The sequence below is a fragment of the Colletotrichum orchidophilum genome (assembly GCF_001831195.1).
Source record: "Colletotrichum orchidophilum strain IMI 309357 chromosome Unknown Scaffold_48.1, whole genome shotgun sequence".
Taxonomy (NCBI): domain Eukaryota; kingdom Fungi; phylum Ascomycota; class Sordariomycetes; order Glomerellales; family Glomerellaceae; genus Colletotrichum; species Colletotrichum orchidophilum.
Window position 1 is genome coordinate 241,767 of NW_019173004.1, and position 21,728 is coordinate 263,494.

General features: G+C 53.3%; 6 protein-coding genes across 6 annotated transcripts; 3 read left to right on the forward strand and 3 right to left on the reverse strand.

Annotated features, from left to right (window-relative positions):
- Positions 1-698: 698 nt before the first annotated feature.
- Positions 699-4,052, forward strand: CORC01_06473 (uncharacterized protein; the record flags this gene model as incomplete). The annotated part of the gene is made up of 1 exon (XM_022618114.1): positions 699-4,052. The coding sequence occupies one exon, from the start codon at positions 699-701 to the stop codon at positions 4,050-4,052; it is 3,354 nt and encodes a 1,117-aa protein (XP_022475426.1).
- Positions 4,053-4,326: 274 nt separating this feature from the next.
- Positions 4,327-6,468, reverse strand: CORC01_06474 (uncharacterized protein; the record flags this gene model as incomplete). Its single annotated transcript, XM_022618115.1, has 1 exon — positions 4,327-6,468. The coding sequence occupies one exon, from the start codon at positions 6,466-6,468 to the stop codon at positions 4,327-4,329; it is 2,142 nt and encodes a 713-aa protein (XP_022475427.1).
- Positions 6,469-8,536: 2,068 nt separating this feature from the next.
- CORC01_06475 (uncharacterized protein) lies at positions 8,537-8,920 on the reverse strand (the record flags this gene model as incomplete). Its single annotated transcript, XM_022618116.1, has 1 exon — positions 8,537-8,920. One exon carries the CDS (start codon positions 8,918-8,920, stop codon positions 8,537-8,539), a length of 384 nt encoding a protein of 127 aa, XP_022475428.1.
- Positions 8,921-13,005: 4,085 nt separating this feature from the next.
- Positions 13,006-14,634, forward strand: CORC01_06476 (solid-state culture specific ATP-grasp domain-containing protein; the record flags this gene model as incomplete). The annotated part of the gene is made up of 1 exon (XM_022618117.1): positions 13,006-14,634. The coding sequence occupies one exon, from the start codon at positions 13,006-13,008 to the stop codon at positions 14,632-14,634; it is 1,629 nt and encodes a 542-aa protein (XP_022475429.1).
- Positions 14,635-15,107: 473 nt separating this feature from the next.
- CORC01_06477 (WD domain-containing protein) lies at positions 15,108-18,348 on the reverse strand (the record flags this gene model as incomplete). Its single annotated transcript, XM_022618118.1, has 3 exons — positions 15,108-15,202; positions 15,256-17,946; positions 18,021-18,348. The coding sequence occupies 3 exons, from the start codon at positions 18,346-18,348 to the stop codon at positions 15,108-15,110; spliced, it is 3,114 nt and encodes a 1,037-aa protein (XP_022475430.1).
- Positions 18,349-19,298: 950 nt separating this feature from the next.
- Positions 19,299-20,333, forward strand: CORC01_06478 (NmrA-like family protein; the record flags this gene model as incomplete). The annotated part of the gene is made up of 1 exon (XM_022618119.1): positions 19,299-20,333. One exon carries the CDS (start codon positions 19,299-19,301, stop codon positions 20,331-20,333), a length of 1,035 nt encoding a protein of 344 aa, XP_022475431.1.
- Between the last annotated feature and the right edge of the window lie 1,395 nt (positions 20,334-21,728).

Sequence of the window (21,728 nt, forward strand, 5' to 3'; positions counted from 1 at the left end):
CGAGCCGCTGGGTGAAGGGTCTCAGTAGCTCACTCATCCCTCTCTCATCAGTGAGTACTATATATGCATGCTTCATCCAAAATAGGCCACAAGATCGTAGGTTGATTCAATAACGAGTGGTTGTCTTCAGACTCTAGATTTTGTTTTTCAACAAATCGAGAATGGTCTGCCCATCTCATCTAATCTCATCTCAGTGTGCTCAGACTCACAGACTCAGCCCGGCTTAGCCCCGAGATGAAGGCCCGTGCTCGTGCAGGAATCTTGACTCGTCTCACGTTGAGTGCGGAATACGGATACAGAGCAGAGCCCTCTGAGACTGAGAGGCCACCGGCTGATATTTTAGGCCTTCTTGGCGTACGCCGTAATCTTTACTCCCGCTCTTAACCAAAAACGAACACAGAGTCCACAAAACACGGCGTTAGCGCAAACTCTGCCAGCATCTGTTGTTAGTCTGTCGGTCTGCACACAGCAGGGATTCGGGAAAGACGCGGCGAACTCCGCAATTACATCATTCTCTAATGAGACAAAACAAATCGCCCACCCCGGGGAAACTCAGTCCAAAACTTTGTAACGCCCAAAGACTGAGACGGTCAAGTTCGACCGATCTGCAGGCACGACGATATAATCGGATAACCACAGCTGCCCGACTCGCTCGCTCGCTCGGGGGACCGATGAATCCGTAGAACGTTGACGAAACCATGGCGTCCGACGAACAGAAGCCCGACGCCGACCGGTACACCGAGTCTCAGTCCCCGGAGACTGAGAATCACCCGGAAGGCGTCCCGGCACGGTCAGCAACGACTGCAAGTAATGCGATGAAGCAACCGGCGCCGAAGCCGAGTCTCGCGACCAGATTGGGCCTCGACGCGCCCACGCTCATCATGATGTTCAAGGGCTCATTGCCCCCCCTCATCGGCATCGCCATCTACCAATCCACACCTGTGGCACAGTACTTCACAACAATAGGCTACCTCGTGCCAATCATTTCAGTTCTCGCGCTCGCCATTCTACCGAGAGGCAAGTATCTTCAGAATCTTTTCCTCAATGTCACCGGAATCCTCCTTGGCGGCGCCTTGTCGATGCTGGCGCTGTGGTCCGGTGTCCAGGCGCGGAGGAACACCGCTTCCGCCCAAGAACTGGCCTCCGGATTGCCCGTCTACAACTCGAGCCAGTCGGCCGTCTGCGGAATCTGGCTGTTCTTCAACATCTGGATATCAAATACCCTGAGAGCCAAGTACCCTGCGATGAACCTGCCCGTCATGATCTACTCCATCTTCATGAACGTGGCTTGCACCTTTGGCCCGTTGATGGTGACTACCGCAGCCGCCGAGTCGCTTGTGAAGCGGCTCCTCGTGGCAATGCTTTCCGCCATGGGCATCGCGACCGGTGTCTCGCTCTTCGTCTTCCCCGTCTCCAGCAGAAAGGTTGTAAGCGGCGAATTCAAGGGTGCCATGGGACTGGTTCGCAAATCCATCAAGCTGCAGCTCAACTATCTGCATACTTTGTCGAGCCCGGACATGCTCGAGCGCCACCAGACAAAGAGCAGCAACGTGTTCAAGAAGAACAAGAAGCAAAAGAAACCCGAGCTCACAAAGGAGGCGAAGGCGGCAGGCGAGCTCAAGGCCACGGCCCTGGCGATCTCAACTCTGTTTGGAAAGATGCACGGCGACATGCTCTTCGCCAAGAGGGATATTGCTTACGGCAAGCTCGACTCCAAGGATTTAGGCGAGATCTTCAACCGTCTGCGAAGCATCATGATTCCATTGAACGGCATCAGCACGATTGTCGATATCTTTCGCCGTGCATCCGAAAAGCACGGATGGGGCGTCCAAGACGGCAGCGGCGGCGACTCGGACGTGGAGAGGAACAGGGAGAAGAGAGTCTGGAACGACATCATGCTTCAACTGGTCGAGCCGTTTGAAATTCTGACGGAAGCGATGGACCAAGGCCTCGACCACGTAGGCATCGTCCTCGAACTGACACCGAAGCCGAAGAAGACCAAGAGTGCCGATGTGGAGAGGGAGGCCGGTGCCAAACCGAACTCGAAGCCGGGCGAAGCTGGGTTCGCCGAAGTCCTCGCCGAGAAGGTGCAGGACTTCAACGACAAGAAGGGCGAGCTGCTGAGGAACTGGCTGAAGGAGAGGCAGCTCGCGACGGAGCAGGAGCGCCAAGATCTTCACCTGAGGAAGCTCGAGACCAGGATGCGGGAGCGCGACCAGACGCAGCTTTATGTGATGCTGTACATGGAGAAGCTCATGCTCGCCCTCGGCGAAGCGGTGCAGGACCTCGTCATGTTTGCAGACTCAAAGGTGGCCGACGGCACCATGGCGAGAAAGCGTCTGATTGTCCCCTCGCAGAAGCGACTCAAGAAGTGGTTCACGGGCATCTACAACACCGAGGACGCTTCCCCCGAACAGACGCCGGACATTGCCGAGATGGGAGCGAACGTGGTGTACGCCGGTGATGGCTACAACAAGAAGAAGGACCCCGAGCATCTTCCCGCTCACGGCGCCTGGCAACATTTTGGTAACGGGGCGAGGGCAATCTCTGGCTTCGTCGGATCCGGCGAATCGCTTTTCGGCTTCCGTGTCGCCATTGCCACCATGACGGTTGGCATCATGGCTTTCCTGCAGAGTACCCAGACCTTCTTCACTGAACAGCGGCTTGTGTGGGCAATGATCATGATCGCCATCGGCATGACCATCACGGCTGGCCAGTCCATCTTTGGCTTCATATGCAGAATCGGCGGAACCTGTGCTGCTGTCATTTTCTCCTACATTATCTGGTACATTGTCGTCGAGCACACCGCCGGAGTCATCGTCTTCCTGTGGCTGTTCATCTTCGTCGAGCAGTATTTCATCTTGAAGTACCCCCGTTTCATGCCTGTGTGGCTCATCACCATCATCACCCAAGTCCTCATTATCGGCTACGAGCTGCAGGTCCAAAAGATTGGAGAGGCAGCATCCGCCTCCACGGGACAACGGTACTATCCTACCTACCTCTTGGCACCCTATCGCCTTGCCTGTGTAGCGGCCGGTTGCTTCGTCGCCTTCATCTGGACCATTTTCCCGGCCCCCATCACCGATCGGCGCTGGCTCCGACGAGATCTTAGTGCCTCACTCTATCTCATCGCAAACTACTTTAGTGTCGTGACGGAGACAATCAAGGCGACCATGGAAGAGACTCACGGAGACATCAAGAAGCCCGGCACGCCCGCTCACAAGATGGAAAAGGAGAGACGTCGGATCCTGGGCAAGCTGTTGTTGCTGCTCCCCAGCTTGGACATGCACGCCCAATGGCAGAAATGGGAACCTGATATCGGCGGCAAGTTTCCCAGGGCCACCTACGAAGACATCATCAGTCGGTCGACCAGCACCATGCGGTACCTGACGCTGATTGCCTACACAATCACGTGGAAGCCTCGCGACAAGCCAGCAACGCCCACGTCTGACAGCGACCGAGCCTGGCTGCGCGCTCTCAACCAAGTGCTCGCCGGGATCGAACCGGCGCAGCACACCATTCTCTCCACGCTCACGCTCTTGTCCAATTCGCTGCTGTCGGGCCAGTCCTTGCCGCCCTTTATGCAACTTCCGAAACCGAATGAGCTGACCCGCAGACTCCTGCACCTCAAGGGCCCCGAACCGGAGCCGCACACGATGCAGCGAAGGGGCAGCGAGCTCGAGCACAGACTCGTCACGGTACACACCCGTACGGGATCCGAAGTACGCCCCTCAGCTCGGAAGCCCAGCCTGGCGGAGTCGCCGGCGAGCGACACGTCGACAATCACGGGCATGGCCGAGTTGTCGGAGATGGTCAGTCCCCTCGGCAGCGGAAGCATTCTGGACGTGCGGAACGTGGAGCAGCACGGGTATACCGAGTTCGCGGTACTGCAGGTCTGCAGCTCGCTCGTGTGCGATGACTTGGAGGGCTTGGTGCGCTCTGTGAGCAGCTTGGTTGGCGTGGTGGACTTCAGCTTCAGGATCAACCCGAGCGAGACGACGTTGACGAGCAGTGATGAGGAGGATTTGAGAGGGAAGGGCAAGCGAGACTAACATAGTACTATATGTACCCATGAATTGGAGTGAGCTTGCGGGCATAATACCAAAAATAGAATGAGAACGAGATAATGACACGTCCAGTGTTTATACAACACGAACCACAATCAGCCGAGCGAGGTATTTGAGGCGCAGTGTGATGTGATATTAGGAGCACTAGCTAAGCTGATTGACCACTCTACAAGTGAGAAACGATCCTTGCTGTCAAGATTACAAAGAGAAAACAGTGGTTGTCAAGTCGGACTTGTACATCCCATCATCATGCCATCAATCACTCGTCAACGCAGAAGCTACCACTGCCATTCGCCCGGTGACCCGACGACTTACGAGTAGTACTCGTGACAGTCTTGGTGCCAGATCGCGAACTCATCTCGTGCATCTGCGCACTCATCCTCTCCTCCAACCTCTCCATCGCCCTACACTTCTCCTCAAACCTCGCAATGGCCTCGTCACGCTCCCGATCCGCCGTGTTGCGCGCCGTGATGGCCGTCTCCTTTTGCTCCCGCGCCTCGCGGAGCATGGTGCGCATCGCCGAGATCTCGTACTCGAAGCTCGAGCTCCCCTCCTCAATCTCGGTGATGCTCTCGTACGCGTCGTCGTACTTGACCTCCCACTCGTGGCACTTGGCCTTGAGGGCGCCGCACTTGCCGTTGAGCGTCTCGACCTCGAGCTTGAGGACCGCCGCGACGGACTGGTGGCTTTCAATCTCGATCTGGAGCGTCTCGAGCTGCTTCCGCGCGTCGCCGAGGTCGCACTCGAAGCGCTCGATGCGCTCCGTCTTGCTGTGGATCTCTTCCTGCGACTTCTTGAGCAGGGACTCGGTGTGGCTGAGCGTCTCCTGCACGACCAGGAGCTGGCGGTGGTTCTCGTTGGCGCGGCCGACGGCACGCTCGCCTTCTTCCTGGATGCGCTTCTTCTCGATGACGAGGGCACGGTACTCTTCCGTCTTCTTTGTAATGGTCTCCCGCAGCTCGGTTCGCGTGACCTCGATGCGAGAAATCTCCTCGCGGAGGGAAATGATTTCGCGGTCATAGTGCTCCCACTTGAGCTTCCACTTGCCACAGAGATCCTCGGCCTCTTCCCATCGGCAATGCTCCTCTTCAAGCTCGCGCTTGAGTCTAATGATGTGCTGCTCGAGCTCCTCCTTTTCATTCCTGATCTTGATGATGATCTCCTCCTTCTCGTTCTTGATCCTAGTGATGGCTTCCTCCTTCTCACTCTTGATCTTGGTGATGGCCTCTTCCTTTTCGTTTTTGACCTTGATGACAATCTCCTGTTGCTCCTTGAGCTCGTACTTCTTCTTCTCATACAGCTCCTCAATCTCCTTGTACTTGCGCTTCAACTCATCGTTCTTGTGGTCGCACTTGCGGATGTGGTCCTCGAGTTCGCCCCGCCTGTGGAGCCACTCATGCTTCTCTTCCTTGAGTATCAAGTGGCTCTTCCTAATATCCACGAGCTCCTTGCTGTTCGACTCAAACTTGGTGGTGATCTCTTCATGTTTGGACGTCAGCTCGGTGAGCCTAACGTCGAGTGCTTCACGCTCGCCACGCAGCTTGCCGCACTGGTCTTCAAGATCGGCACGGGCAGCTTGCGTGGCAACCAATATGAGTCTCGTCTGCTCCGAAGACTTCTTCAGCTCCTCGTGCTCCTTTTTGATGTAGGTATAGGTGTCCTTGGACTCGGCAATCTCGTGCCGGAGGGTCTTGCACTCGTTTTCTCGCGCAGCCAGTTCCATCTTGAACTTGGAAGCGTTGTTGATGGCAGCAGTGAGCTCCAGGCGTACCTTGACGAGCTCCTGCTTGCGGCCCTCCTGCTCGTGATTGTGGTGGCTATGCTCCCTCTCCTTACGTTCCATGACCTCGGTCAACTCCTCGTAGCGCTCCGTCATGCGGTGCATCTCAGAGTAGACGGACTCTCGCTCGGTGATGATCTTGCTCCAGACTTCTCGCAGAGACGTGCTTCGCCTCGACATGCTAGCCATGAGTTCCATCAGAGCCGAGAACTCGCTCTCTGCCTGGAGAGTGAGCTCTTTGGACACCTCTGAACTGAAGCTGAAGCCGGAGCTGGAATGGAACTCATTGCTGTACGAACGACGGCTGACGCGACGCTTGGTAGTATACGCGCTCCGGGCAGAACCGGTAGGACTACTTGTACGCGGGGATGTCAGAGGTCTGTCGGTCTGATAGCCCGGAAGAAGACGAGGTCGGCTTCTCTCGTTGATGCTGAGGCCCGACATCTCGCTCGCTAGCAGATCCGATTCACCGGGAGTGACTGGACTGTGGATGCCAATATCAACCCCCAGGTGAGTCTGGGAGTGGTTGTGGTTGTGGCCGTGAGTCGCCGCCATTGTGCTGTATTGTCCAAAGTGTGAAGCAAGAGTAGAATCCAAAGACTGGTAGAAGCCCTCGGCCATGGGGGTAAGGGGGGAAAATCGACGAGTTTGTATGAGCCGGAACAGGGCAGCCGAGATCGCAGATACGACGCAGGACTCTTATGGCTTGTGTGGACAAGCCCGCGAGTAGCGACGCCATTGACTCCGCTTCTTCCACATCCAGAGAAGGGTCATCGATACCATTCGCAGGTATATGATCAGCACAATTTTTCGTGCCTGAAAGGCTGAGACACAGCTAAAGGGCGGCTGATTGCCAAAAACAGCAGCGCGAATGCTACTAGCAGCGTCCCAATCTCCGTCCCTCAGCTTCTCCAACTCAATGACGCCCAAAGGGAAATACGATGGCTTGCGACATTGATACAGCAATATTTACAGCTTTGTGATCTACAGGATAGCTCGAGACCTGCTTGTCGAGAAGGGCTAGGTGATGCTGGTAAGCACCATAGTCCTCATGTTTGCGTCCCCAGTTGTCGTAGCTGAGCCAGCCACAGCTCGGCCTCCCCCATCGGCCGAAGTGTGCGCAAATGTTTGATTGGCTCTTACATGAACATCTCAAATGCCGAAGGACATGCCTTCGAGGCCCTAACCCGTGCGCAGGGTATAGCTCCCCAAAAATGGAATGGTCCTTGTCTCTGCCGGTATCAGCAAACTACGTGTACTCACTTAGGATGGCAAACTCACTATATCACCGAAAGCGGTTATATCTTCCCCCACGTCTGCGGGTCACTTTGATCATCATTGTCGGGTTGGCTGGTGTTTCCCCGCAGCGGACTTAACTATCTTGGGGCAGAGACACACCCGCTTCTCGTCCAATCATCATTCGATTGGGACTAACGTAATGTGCAGTCTGTTAGATGTTGAGTCTTTGGTACCGATAGCCGATTTTCAGCAGATCCATCTGAGACCCCAGCTGCGTTCAGCTTCAAGTCCCAAGAGCTCTAGTGAAACATATTGACTTACCTCGGGAGACAGCATTCTCCGGGCCTCCCTATTCTGCTAGGAGATCAGATCAGCATTCATGGTCCACATCATCTTTCAGTCTCATAATATCTGCCGCATTCCAATCGCCAAGAATCATAGCTGGCGATCAGCTACGTTCTTGGCAGGAGTTGGGTAGAGGAGAATGGAAACTCGGTTTCCGAGACACAACACTTCCACAAACGCGAGTGGTCTTGGGACTGCTGGGCTTCTGCGTCTGAAAAAGCTCTTTTGGTCACCTGTGAATGACAAAATGGTATACGACAGATAAAATTCGCAATTTGAGAAGGCGACGCCTCCTTGATATCCGTGGCAGCCAGCTGAGTACATGACAAAGGTTTCATTATCGGCAAGCTTTCTGATTGGAAACTGCCTATGCTGAAGAGCTACTGCTCAGGATTGTTTTGAAAGTGTATCCAGCCATGCTCGTAGGAGGAGACCCGACAATGTGGGTATTGGCAAGGATGGGCGGTGGCCAGACCAACTCTGGTGTATATTATCTCTTCTCGAACGACAAGAGCCTGGAGATATCTCCACATTGAAAACCGCCACCAATAAGAAAATCAAACTTTTACAAACTAGATCTCCACTTATGTCTGTAGCTTCTGTCCGAAATACACTTTTTGACCATGAGTGCAGTAGAGACAGGATACCAGCAGTGATGCTAATGTCTATCGAGAAGCCAAGCCGCAGCCCTAATGAAGCAGCAATTCTACTTAGCAAGGAGTGTGTCATTCATCAAAGTATCTTTCATCACCGGCCATGTGACCTGAGCTCAAGGAACATTTACTCTGACAATCAAGTGGGCTTTCCGAGTCGCAGTGCGGACTGGCCACGTTCGGGAAAATACCTGTAAGGTCCACCTATTGAAAGACGCCTGTTTTGTCGTAGTTATAATTCGGCGCTGTTGATGTGCAGAAGAAGGGACATAGTGGGTACATCCAGACTGGCAAAGGTTTACCACGGGCATCTTTATGATGGTAGTGACTTCCTCATAGATGATAGCTTTTGTTTGGAAGATGTTTCTTCATTGTTGCCAAACATCGCTATATGTAAACACTTTTTCAAATCCTTCCCACCAACTGCCTCAGCCTCATTCAATCGATATGAATCAAACGTCGTCGCACGTCAGATTCCAGTGGTTCGGCGGCTTGCATTGCACAAAAACTGCCTCCACTTCTGTCTTCACCTTTTCGTCTCGAGTGTGGTTGTACATGAACCGAATACCAAACACCGGTTGGGCAGTATGTGTACCATTGATTGGCTGGCAGGCGACGGGGACCTCGTCCCACCATCCGGCATTGAGCTGTAGTTCGTCCCTCCGGTTCCTCATTGCCCAGTCGATTTCCGAGACCTCGATAAAGGCTCCAGCGCAGATGAGAAGATGGGACGGGACTGTAGCGCCAATATCGACAGGAACGGGCTTGGCAACTTCCTCTGGGGCAGGTGCGGCGATGACGCCGGCCGCGAAGACAAGGAGATGTTGGAACTTCATTTTCGTCTGGGGAGTTTATGAATTGGTTGCACTGGGAATATAAAGGGAGGGGGCGTTGGGTTGGTGAGTGAAATGGCGATGAGTTGTTAATCTGGCTATGAATGCCAAGACAAAGGTGTCGACTTGATAAAATACTCATAGACGACTCGCCTCCAAGCAGATGGACTGGATATAAGAATTTCAATTTAACATTATCTCAAAACACGTCAATCTCTTGACTTCAAGAATAACATCCAAAAGCATAATTGATAACGCATCGGCCTTCCCGTAGTCATAAGAGTCATGGGGTAATCCGTGTATCACGGGGCGCAAGATTCAGTACACAAGCAACCACAGCTGTGCTGCAGGAGTGGCTGATAGTTGAAAGAGAGCGAGGCGAGGCCGCATTGTCCGAATTGACCACGGGACCCGATCGGACTCGGGCCAACCGACAGTCCGCCGATTCACAAAATAATTAAGCTAGTTGACGCAAGGTTAAAGAAAGCGTAATAGATTAAGGCCGCTGCCAGATTTAGGGTTTATGATCTGTTCAGCGCGGGAGGTGGAGAAATTCGGAAATGACCGCTAACCCTTTCACGGTTTAAAATAGAAAGAACGGTTTGGACCAGCGCGCCAGTCTATCCGAATCAATGCAATGTTGATCAAACACATAACTAAGTCATATGTACAGGCTTTGGCATTCAAAGGCTTAAATGCACACATTATAATCAACTTATATAATTAAACGTCATTTACGGATGGAAAAGAAGTTGGATAAAGAAATACAACCCCTATGTTTAGTTTATTTAATCGGGCCTGCGCGCTGGTGCGTCCCCGCCAACAACTAATCAACCCCATCAACCTTTTGCTTTGCCAGTCGAAATGCAGCGCCATTTCTGCTATTTGACCATGAAAAAAAAAAGGGGAAGAGCTAGCAGCTGCATCTCTTGAGAATCACTGGGTTTCGAGGTGGCGGCTGAAAACTCAGATTTGTTGCGTACTGCAATATAGCGTCAATCTTCAAATTAAAGCGCCTTGTGCATTCCATAGCACGGTCTTTATCTTTTCCAGCCTGCTAGCCGCGTTGCAATGCTCCTTGAGTCGCGCAGGAGTCTGTTTCAATAAAGACAATAGAGTCGACTTTTGGATGCACAGTACCACCGTGAAGGGCCAGTGTCAATCAGGTGTCATGAACCATATCATTCCTACATATGTGTGCTTAACCGCTCTTCTCATCGGATAAGAGAACTTCGGATTCTTCAGCTGGTCCAGCAGCTACACGAAGTTATGAACCTCACATCGTAAGTTGTCACCGTTGTTTTCGAGTTTCCGCTTGGTCTTGAACTTCTCTCTTTGTTCCACGGAGACTGAATCGACTTAATCTCTGTCACGAAAGGGGTTGATACCGCAATGAGACAGGGCATGGATGCCAGGCGAGTTAGCAGACAAAAGTGTCTATAATGGCACGTCAGACAACCCCTTCTGGATACCGTCACTCGGACAGAATTAGACCAAAGTTGAGATGCCGATTCCTATATACCGATTTGTGATAATGTCCCGTCTAATTGCCACCCCCCCGCCCCGGCGCAACCCCACCCACACACACACCCTTAGGACTTTCATAATCACACCATGTCCTCAGTAGTGGTGCACTTGACATATGCTTTGTATCAGATTAGATGTTTTCATTCTCAGCTGACCTTCTGTGTCTTCTCTTTTCTTGTCGTTTTGAACTTGCCACTACCTTTCCTTTACTCTTCTCATGTTGCATCGAGCTCCTGGTCTTCTTCCAGACGGTACCTTGCAATTTGAGGAAGCAGATTTGCAACGCAACACTTCAACTCCGTCTCGTTCTCTCACTAGAATACCAATCTGTTCGGGAGTGAGCTCGTCGATGTCACGGTCCTGTGCCTCCACCAATAATGCCATAACATATAGCACCTTCACAAGCGGTGCATGCCCGTTGCAATTTCGCTTCCCTCCCCTTCATCTCCACAAAACTCGATATTGTACTTTTTTAATATCGCATTAAACTTGCAGCCGGATCCCTTGAAAGGGTACTTTTCACGCTCGCAATGCCCATACACATCTACAAACTGATGCCAATCATCCATTACGTCTTCTCCAACGACTGTTTCTTCTCAGCTTGAGTGGTTGTCGATGAGCCCGAGATTTCCGTATGTAAACATGCACCGAGGCCTGCACCAAGGACTTGTGTTAGTTGAAACGTTAAGTCAAGAGCCGGGCCATTGGCTTTGAATCTTTTCGACAGAAATGTCTCGGTATGGTCTGAGCAACACCCTAAGATTTGTCCCTTGTTGTACTAGTATTGCTCCTCCACTGTCCATGGCGGATCGAAATTGATCTCTATGTGTAGAACGCCTATAGAACCGAGCATTTTCGAGACGAAAGGCGTGTCTTGGGTCAAAGACTTGAAACCTTGGGTGCAAAAAAAAGGCTATGAAATGAAGAAGTCGACCTCCGCAAAGGCAGAAAAACAGTAGATGCCGTTGTCCACGTGGACTTTGAACGTTGCCGATATCTCGTTGAACATAGTCTTCGCGTCCAGACACGCCTAATCTGTACGCTTGTATCGACGGTACATGGCAGATCGGGACTCCCTGCAAGCAGTCCAGAGACCTCCGTCAATGATACAGTTGAACTCGTTTCCGGCGGTCTAAGAAGACGTGCACGAGTCATGTGTTGAAAGCGGCGCCCCCAAAGTTTGAGTGTGTCTCTCTCTGACTTTCTGGCGGAGATCAAGGGGCGCAAACTCCATCGCAGCCTAACATTCGTCGCCCATGACCGAGGAGTAACGCACGCCTCGATAGCGATAGGGCCGCACAGCACGGTCCCGAACGTTGTTTTGTTGCTTGTAGTTTGACTGCAGAAACTTAAAACTGCGGAATGTAAGAGTGATCATTGCAGATTCGTGATGCAGGGTGACACGTAGCGTGAATGGCTTAGTGAGTTTGAAAGCTGATAATGATCAATTGTCGTCCCGCAAGCAACGGAGGGAAATGAGAGCTTTTTAATGTTTCAGTAGCCTTGATATCAACGACAAGGTTTCCCTAAACAGCAATGTAGGATGATAATCAAGGTTACGGAGCATACTAGCTACCAGTACAAAGACACTGCAAAGGTTGAAGCTCGATGTGTTCAACTATTACCTATCCGAACTATACCGCCATGGAGCAAGAGTTTATCTGTGTTATCTAGAAGTCCGGTATTTCTAGTCCGACTGTGTCTGGTTCTAGCCACCTCTTGAAGGCTTTGCTTTATTTCCGCGAACCATGCTAGAGTCTTGTTTTATTAGAGGACCTTTTTCCACATGTACTATACTCGTGGATGAAGAACTCCTATATGGCATGCTATAAGTAAGGTGCTGTGAAACTGATTTAGTTTGTCGTAGCATCAGCATGAACTAGTGTGGCGTGAAGTTCGCCGAGAATCGCAACATCGCAATAGCATCTCACAACGGCCCAAAAGTCTCGTCAGCCGCACTCCGACCCGGCCTCCAGCAGGTTTGACCTGCATGATGGCTTACAGTTCCACCCGAAAAACCTCGGATAGCTACGTCAAAGGTCTTACATGAGACCCGTCACGATAATTGCTTCTGCGCCTTACAGAAGCACAAGTGAATCCCCAACCGGGCCCCTGCGAACGTGGACGAGAACAACGACATCAAGAGACATTGATACATCCCTCAATTCGAGATTCGACGTCTCTCCTTCGCCCCTGAAAGCTGAAAGGGTAGAGATGGCGTGCCGTTCCCTGACGGATCGACCTCTCCACAAAGCGGGAGGGTCTGCGTGAACAACCAGTTTCCCCAGCGATGTCTCAATCCTGTCAAACGTATTACGGCGGCGGCAGGCAATCTCTTCTCATACTCTTGACTTACACTGCAGACCCATGTACGCGTCCATCTGTGATTCCTTGCTCAGAACAAGTCGTAAGGTCCCGATAGCTCAACCCCATCTCCCAGAGCTCATCAAGACCCCATTTCGCACTCTCAGATCCGAAACCTCAACTCTTTCCAACATCTCACTTCATCCCATCCGTCAACATCAGGCTCTCTCTCATGCCAAAAGTAGAAACAGACCACAATGACAGTCCTACCAACAATCACCTTCGACACAACGCTCGCCGACCTCTACCGCCGCGCAAGCCCCAAGCTGGCAGACATGCGCATCGCCCAGGTCTTCTGCCTCGTCCACTCCGGCTCGGAACTCACCACCAACATCCCGCGCAACGCAAAGTATCTCTACCAAGACAGCCCCTTCAACGCCGTCCCCAAAGATCCATCCTGCAGCAGACCGCCAGGCCACAACGACAACCACCACGACGATCGGAGCCAGCATCAGCAAAACCTCGCAGCAAAGTACCTCTCCCTGATCCCCCAACGAGACGCCTTCATCAGCGGCGACACACCCGTCATCCTCTTCCACCTCAGCAACTCGACCAGGCAAAAATCGCACGATAGAAGCGAGGCGCAAAAGACCCTCTCCGTCCTCGCAACACCTCAGCGTCCAGACCTCATCTTCTGCCCCGGCCCCTCCGAGATCCCCGTCAAGCAAGCCGGCATCGACCGCATAGCCTGCAAGTTCGTCCCCGACGGCCTAGAAACCTACAAAAACCTCGTCGTCCCGCCCGAATTGCAGTGGTTCCTCAACTCCAAGGCCGCGCTCGCGCGATCGGGCCTCCCGACCCCCAGATCCGAGATTATCGAGCTCGACGGGCTGGCGGGCGACGCGTGGGCGTGCTGCGACGGGTGCGACGGCGTCGACGCCGCCGAGTTCGTCATCCCGGTGTCTTGCACGGGGCGCCGCGGCAGGTGGTACGAGGAGCAGAACGAGCGGATCTACGCGGACATTGCGTCGCACCTCCTCCCCTTCGTCCTCAAGAACCAGCAGACGCTAGGCGGCGCCGGGACCTACATCATCAACACTGAGGTCGAGCGCGAAAAGTTGGTCACGGACTTCAGGGACGGTATCCTGCGCAAGCTGCTCTCTTCAGTGACCGAGTCGAACGCGCATCTCCGGCCCGCAGCCTTGATTCTCTCCGACCTGGTCGAGTGTCCCGTTGGGAACTACGGCTTGACGTTCTTCGTCACGGACGACGGAAGTGATCCGATATTCTTGGCTGCGTCGGAGCAGATGACGGATGGTCACAGTGCCTGGATTGGGAGCACGATCGACTATCGCCGTCAAGAGCAACTAGAGAAGAGGTTTGGGCCGTTGGTGAAGAAGATTGCGACCTGGCTGCGCATGCATGGGTACGTCGGACCTGCTGGAGCCGACGTCTTGGAGACGGCGCCGGCGACGCCGGCGTCTTCCAAGATGAACCGCACTACGAACGGCAGTACCAACGGAGCCACCAACGGTTTTCACAATGGTGGCACCAACGATGCTTCCGACTTCACGAACCTCCACATCGTCGACCTCAATATCAGGACATCAGGCTCCATGTGCCTCCCTCTCTTGAAAACCCACTTCACCAGCCGCGGCCTCTGGATCGGCTCCTTCTTCTCCATCAGCTACAAGCAGGGCCGCGACGCCTTCATCGAGTCCTTCCGAGAGGAGTTTGAGGCTGGGAGGATGTGCTTGATCAGTTGGTATGAGGACCCGGACACAAGCGCCAGTCTGGCTGACGTCGCAGTCGGGGCTGAGGACGCGGATGGGCTGCGGGGGGCGATGAGGAGGGTACGGGATGCGACGGAGGAGGTGACATTCTAGTGTGCTTGTGTTCAGGTGCATGAACGGTTGAGAGAGTTGCTGTAAATTATTGTACCAACGAGCTCTGATGGTGTTGTCTTGATTGGAGAACCAACCCTAGACAGAGGGAGTGGATAGCCTTGCCAGGATGGATGGATGTTTGGTCAAAAGAATACAAAGTTTTGCCAATACACAATAACGTGTAGCCTGCGATTCACGAGCTTGAGCTCTACCTAAAACTGTATCTTCACCACGTGCGTCCCGTTCCGAAGCAAGGACAGCGCGAAAGACGACGCCTCCCTCGCCGTGCCAACCCTCATCCATAAACACCCTGTTTGTACGCCGACTCCTGAAATCTCCGACGAACACGCCATGCCAGCCAGCCCTTTTGCTTTCATCATGCCAACTACCCCGTAGGATTACTCGGTAGGTATACTATACAAAAGCTGCTTATTCGTTATTACAGCAGACTTTCCCGCCGCCATAGACATCGTTCATGACTCGATTTCCATCGCCCCGTCGCTCTCGAGGTTCAGGTCGAGGACACGCGCGTATTGGATGGTCAGTCTCTGGAGTTCTCTGAATTTACCTGGGAGACTGTTAGCGGAGCTGCCTCATCACGAGCCTTTTTGAACAACTTACCGAGAATCATGACGACGCCCTTCAGGAGCTCCTTGCGGTCCCAGCCACATATCTCGTCCTCCTGGCTGAACCATCCCCGGCCACCGTCACTCAGCTTGTCATCCTTGTCCCTCAGGATACCACCAAGCAAGCTGTTGAGCAGCTCTTCGACCTTGCCCCGATGGCCCTCGGCACCAAGACGCTTCGCATACATGAACAAGTACAGGCGAAACTCGTCCCTGGCGTCCAAATGCAGAGCGGCAGCGATTCGGTTCTCGAGGTGAGCAATACTCACCGTTGACTCGAAGCCCTCATAGCCGTCCTTTGTCACCAACACCTTGACGATACGCTGCAAGGTGTAGGCACGGCCCTTGAGCAGGAATTCATTCGTGGTATGCCTCTCGAGGTAGGGAATGATGCCGGCGGAGACGTTGGCCGTACTATCGTCCTTGGGTTTCGCGGGAGTGACAGGACCAACGGCAGTTGACTGCAGCGCGCCGATTGATGAATCGTTGCTGTTCCAGTACTGGGAGCCAACAGCCCACCAGGCTTCGCTGACTCTCTGCCACGTAAACATATCTCGGGTGTAGCAGTAGCCATCTCCGTTGGTGAGCGTCACCACAATGTGTCCAGTCGAGTTGAGCTGGGCTGATGTGATGCCGGGACCTGGTGTTGTCGTGTTGAGGTTGAGCGTTGTTGTCGCGAGCTCGAGGACGGGACCCAGGGATACTGGTGGATGTAAAGCTGCTTGTCTTTGGAGATCCCAGACGTGGCACAAGCCGACAGCATTGATGCACAGTAGATAGTTGTTCCGGCACTCCAGCATGACTGGCTGGGATTCCATGATTATTGGATTCATTAACCGCCGTCCAGCAGGCGTCCAGGTGTAGATGCTGCCATCTTCGCACGCCACTGCCCAAAAGTTCTTGTTGCCTGTGACGAGGATGACTGCTCTGGGTAAGTAGTCCTGCCAAAGCAGCGCACCACGCTTGGTAGCAGAAATGAAGGAGGGATCCCTGATCTGAACGGGGTTTCGGGCTTCGAGGATAATGTTTTCGGGCACCTTGGAAGCATCGTCTGTGCTGCTTTCAGGAAGTAAGACTCCTTTTTCAAGAGGCCTCACAATCTGAGACCTAACCTTTGGCACCGCCAACCGGATCTGCGCAAAGGCGATTGATGGGTTCAATACCGCGGGCCGAAGATACTCGGGTGTGGGTAAAACGCCATAGGCAGCCGGCACGACTGACGCGGCCTCGACGCCGTCGACGCCGTTCAGCACCACAGGTGTTGGTCCTGTTGTCTGCCGTTTTGATCCATGATCCTCTTCTTCCTCGCCCTCGAGAACTGGGGCCTTGCGCTTATTACCGAGCAACATGGCAGCTACGCCACCTTTGGGAAGTCCTTCAAAGGGCCTTTCGAGATCCAGAATGGTCTGCGGAGTGTCGTTCTGGGCAGCTTTCGAGGTCGACGTGGAGCCCACCAGTTGAGTTTGCGGAAGAGATGACTGGCCGGTGCCAGACGAGGACACCAGGAGTGGCGCAACACGTTTCCTACCGTCCTTGCCGACCGTCACCCGTGACTTGAGCTCCTTGACTCTCTCCACTGACTTGTCGCCATTCTCTTCGGCCGGCTTCTCCCTCTCTTTCTCGGACTCGACATTCCCGTTGGTGGGCTTTGGAGTCGAGGCACCTGTCCCGTTGCCGACCGTTTTGGTACCATTGGTTGCAGCGGTTGCTCCCTTGGAAGATCCCGGGTCCCCCATCAGAGCGCCCATCCTGGACTCTGCAGCACGAGATTCGCCAGCTTTACTTTGGTTCTCCAGGTTCAGACCTTCTATATCCTCTGCGATTCCCATGCCTTTTCTTGACGCGCCGTACTTTTGAAGAGCCTTGTCATTCTCGCCAGCATCCGCAACCCAGCCCAGCTCTCCGTGATCAAACGAAATTCCTAGGAGTGTGCCGTCCAAACTGGCGGCGAAGATGGTGGTCCCGTCGGGTGACCAAGCCAGGTCGGAAATGGATTTGCTGGCGACGTCTTGCAGAATGACTACGGGTCTTGATGTGTTTGTGTTCCAAATACTGAGCGTCTTGTCTTGGCCTGCAGACGCGATGACAGTAACGAGCGCATTATTGTCGGGTTGCTCCACCGGGTTCTCCGTGTGAAACAGACGTGGAGAAAACATGCAGACCTCGGTCGGCCCCTCGTGGCCGATCAGGTTAATCTCACTGTCCCATCGTGTCCGCTCGATGATGGCGACTGAACTGACCGGGCCATTGACGGCGTTTGGAGCGGCGATGTGGTTACCGTCAGGGGACCAGGAACACCGTCGGAAGTATGTAGTCAATGGCGAACTCTTAAAGGGTCCGCTAATTGTTTGCTCGAGGACGAAGTTGTTCACCATGTCATGTTGTGTCGCATTCGGGGCAGGGGGCGTGAAACGGAAGATCTTGATTGTTCGGTCGTCGCTGGCGGTCGCGAAGAACTTGTTTGCAGGGTCAAAGGTGATGCCTTTTACGTGACTGGAGTGGACGGTTATGGTCTTGAGCTTCTCAAAGCTGTGGCCCGACCAGACGACAATCTTGGAGTCGAGGCCGACCGACACGAGTATTGAAGAATCGTAGGACCAGGCAAGGTCCTGGACGTCGTTCTCGTGTCCGACTAGTCGCTTGTATGTCTTCCAGTTCTCGACTGGTGGAGGTTCGGCGCCGAGTCCTGTTTTCTTGGGTTAGCATCCATCACGTTGAGGGCGCATTGGTCTCGGCCAGGGGTAGGTAGGGGCTCATTACCAAAGGAGGCAACTGGAGGGCTCTTGTCGAGGTGATAGACGCAGATAAGCTTGTCGTCGGCGCCTGATGCGAGATATCGACCGTTTGGCGAAAAGCGGACAGAATGGATTGTGCCGAGGTGATGGCTCATGTGGCAGAGCTGTCTGGGCTTGCCTTCTGCGTCGCCATTCGCATCGCCATAGATAGCCTCTGTCGACCACACTCTGACATGGCCATCGCCACCAGCGGTCGCGAGTCGTTTCCCGTCGGAGGATACGTGACAGCTGTACACCTCAAAGTCCTTCTGCTCGCCGCTATGGCTCAGCCACGTAGGCTTAATGACGCGCATCGCGAACGGCCCCCGGGGGTCATTAAGACCGGGTCGACGGGCGGGGGTGGGGAGGAGGCGGATGTGAATGCGAAGTCGATGGGGCGTTGGCGAAAGTCTCGTCGATGGGGTCAGCCGGTGCGATTGATGCGCCGCGATGTGGTTGGTGATCAAAGCCAAATTAAATCAAAGGTAGCGACACAAAAAGGCGACGGCCAAACAGGTGGGCACAAATTGGGGTTGATTGAATCCCAAGAAAACGCGTTTTGCGGAGCCCGGACGCCCTGGAATTCGCGTCCCAAGCTACAGCTGCTGCGTGCGCTAAATGAGCGGCCAATTGGCATCGCAACTGCTGAGGTGCGTCCCTTCTTTCGTCCTCCGAGCTGCTGCACAGACCATCCGACCTTAGGTAAGTAAAGTAACTTAGGTAAGTGCCTCCATGTCGCACTCGGCCCCGGGGCGGATTAATGACTCTCCTCACTGTGCATGTAATGCGGTACGTAACTGGGACAGTGGCCCAGGAAGGAGCGGAAGACGCGAGATGACGTAATTGCTATTCTTCCGTTCGAATCTCCGGAGCCGGCAGTTTTAGTGGAGACCGTTGCCGGGGCTGTCGCCGAGCGGAGTCGGCTGGCATTTCCTCTTTGAGAATCCAAATTTGGTGATAATTAGCCCATAATCGGGGTTTCTATTCATCCTCACCCCCATCTGAAGGATTGAGGTCGGCGAAGCACACTGCGAAAAAAGATTATGATGAACACAGCTGACAAATTCTTTTCATTTGCTACTTTGTCATCAGCAACGTTATACACAATGGGGGATTCCGATGAAGGGCTATAGACATGATTTGTGGTTCTATAAAGGAAGCCCGTCAAACCTTTCTACACTGCTACCAACTGTCTTTTCACGCCGTGCCAGTCATATATCATCCATCTCTCCTAGATAGCTTGAACAGATACGCCCAAGCCAACATGAGTTCCTCCATGAAGAAGATCTTGGTCGTGCTGGGTGCCACGGGGAATCAAGGTGGCTCCGTGGCTCGAGCATTCCTCAGCGACACGGCTTTGGCTAGTCATTGGCACGTACGAGCAATCACCCGTAATCCGTCGTCCGAATCTGCCGCCAAGTTATCGAAACTTGGCGCGGAAATGGTATCTGCCTCTCTCGACTCCATCTCGGAGCTCAAGTCAGCTTTCGCAGACGCTACAGCAATCTTTGCAGTCACAGACTTTTGGAGCGCCATACGAACCCAAGAAGTCGCCGATAGGGTCCGAAGCGAGGGAGTCGGCCTCGCCATCGCTGCCCAGGACCTGGAGGAGGCATGGGGCAGAAACCTCGCAGCAGCTGCAGCGGCTATACCGACGCTGGAACGCTTCATCTTCAGCAGTCTTCCGCCAGTCTCCAAGCTCAGTCGAGAAAGGCTCAAGCACGTTCACCATTTCGATGGCAAGGCCAACATTGTCAGAAATATCCAACAGGAATATCCCGCCCTATGGAACAAGACCTCGCAGATCTTGGTCGGATTCTACAACTCCAACATTTTGCCCGGCTCCTATTTCGGTCCGCGTTTTAACTCGGAGTCGGGAAAGATCGAATTCGAGGGCCCCGTGAGCGACGATACTCCCATACCGTTCATCGACGCGCCGTCCAGCACCGGGATCTTCGTCAAGACACTGGTACTCACCGAGCCTGCCGGCACAATCTTGGCGGCTTACGACGAAATGAAGTCTCTAAGAGAGTGCATCGAGGTGCTGCGCGAGAAAACAAGCCGGGACTTTGTTTTTCTGCAAAGAACCGTTGATGAGATGGCGGCTGAATCGCTGCTGGGTCGTGAGGCTCCTGAGAGCTGGGTTTGGCTCGCAGAGTATGGTTTGTTTGGAGAGAAAGTCAATGGCTGGAAAGAGTCACTGACGGCGCCGACGGGTCTCAAGGCAAATGTTACAGCGGTGAACCTCAACGAGTGGCTTTCGGAACAGGATTGGAGCAAGGCATTCCAATCAGTCTGATTTCTGCAACGAGAAGTCGTCGCTTGCTCCATTAGCAGCGCTAGTGACAAGAAGTTTTTTCTACTCAATTGGAACTGGAAATGTATTTGCAGCACCGAGACACTTTGTGAGTCACGCGGGGATCAGAAGATTCCGCCGGTCCTCTCACGCTCTCTCTGCTCTCCGCAGTCTACCACGTATCCAAAAAAAAAAGACAAAAGGCTAAATGTTCATTTAAATGGCTTAAAATTGTAAAGAAGCACACCAGGTAACTATTTCTTTTATGTTTTAAGTTAATTTACTTAGCTAATGTGGAAGGGACAGCCTCGTTGACGGCGCTCAAAGACGGGCCGAATCTTCTGGCTCTCACGTGTGAGTGTACCTGAACAGACGTGCCGGAACGGTCCAAAAAGCAAATTGTCAAATTCTTTTTTCACCTGCGGCTCTAGTAGACACCTTTTTTCCCCCCAAGGCACACGTCTTTTTGGGAAGTTGTCTTATCTTCTGTTCGTTGTTTATTTAATCTTGATACCTTCGCTTCCGTGTCTACTCTTCATCCGTAATCCATGCCTCAATGATGACGTAAGTAGAAGATGGTATAAATCGGCCGGACACCGACAACGAAACTCGTGATATCGCAATTTTTTGGACAACCCAATCTAAGCGAAACGTCCGGCGCTGAAATGCCTTGCCTGATTGAGCACCAATGCCTATGTGCACTGGGCACAACAGCCCGTGGACAAACAGCATCACATGTGGGCTTGACAACGTAAGAAGCCAAGAACTCAAAAAGAAGGTGCAAATAGCTCCCGACTTCTCCGACGGCGATTAAAAAGTAACTAGAGAGATGTGCCTCGGGATCAGATTGTGAAGCTTCGGGTGACTCGATTCCTGCGTCCAGGGGGCCCATCGCCCCCACTGAAGCTTGATTGAAGTTAAGCTGGTTCGCTTCGGAAATCGGCCGCGAGAAATGAGAATGGAGCCAGTGCTCAAGAGGAGACTACCTAGGGAGTTTCGAACGATATTGATGCTGTGCAATCAATATGGGTCTCGACCAGACTGTCTACTGGCTCGTGCTTTAAATGCCCAAAGTAGACGTCTATGCTCCTCCAAAACTCGAGAGCCATCTGCTTCATGCGCCGTGAAAGTGACAGAATAAGTACCGTCCGTATCTTGACTGCCACGGAGAGAAAGAAGATTGATAATCACACCACCCACTGAGTAAGTAATTACCGCTGCTGATCTCCCGGTTATGGGATGAACGGCGCCAGGGCTGAGCTGTAACCCCATGCAAAAGGTAGGTAACGAGGCAGCCTATAAGCTTCGCAGCAGGCGCTTAAGCTGAAAGGCCGTTTTTCTTTGTCTCTATCGCAGTCAAATTCCAGTCCACCAGAGTGCAGGCAAAACCCCGTGGCA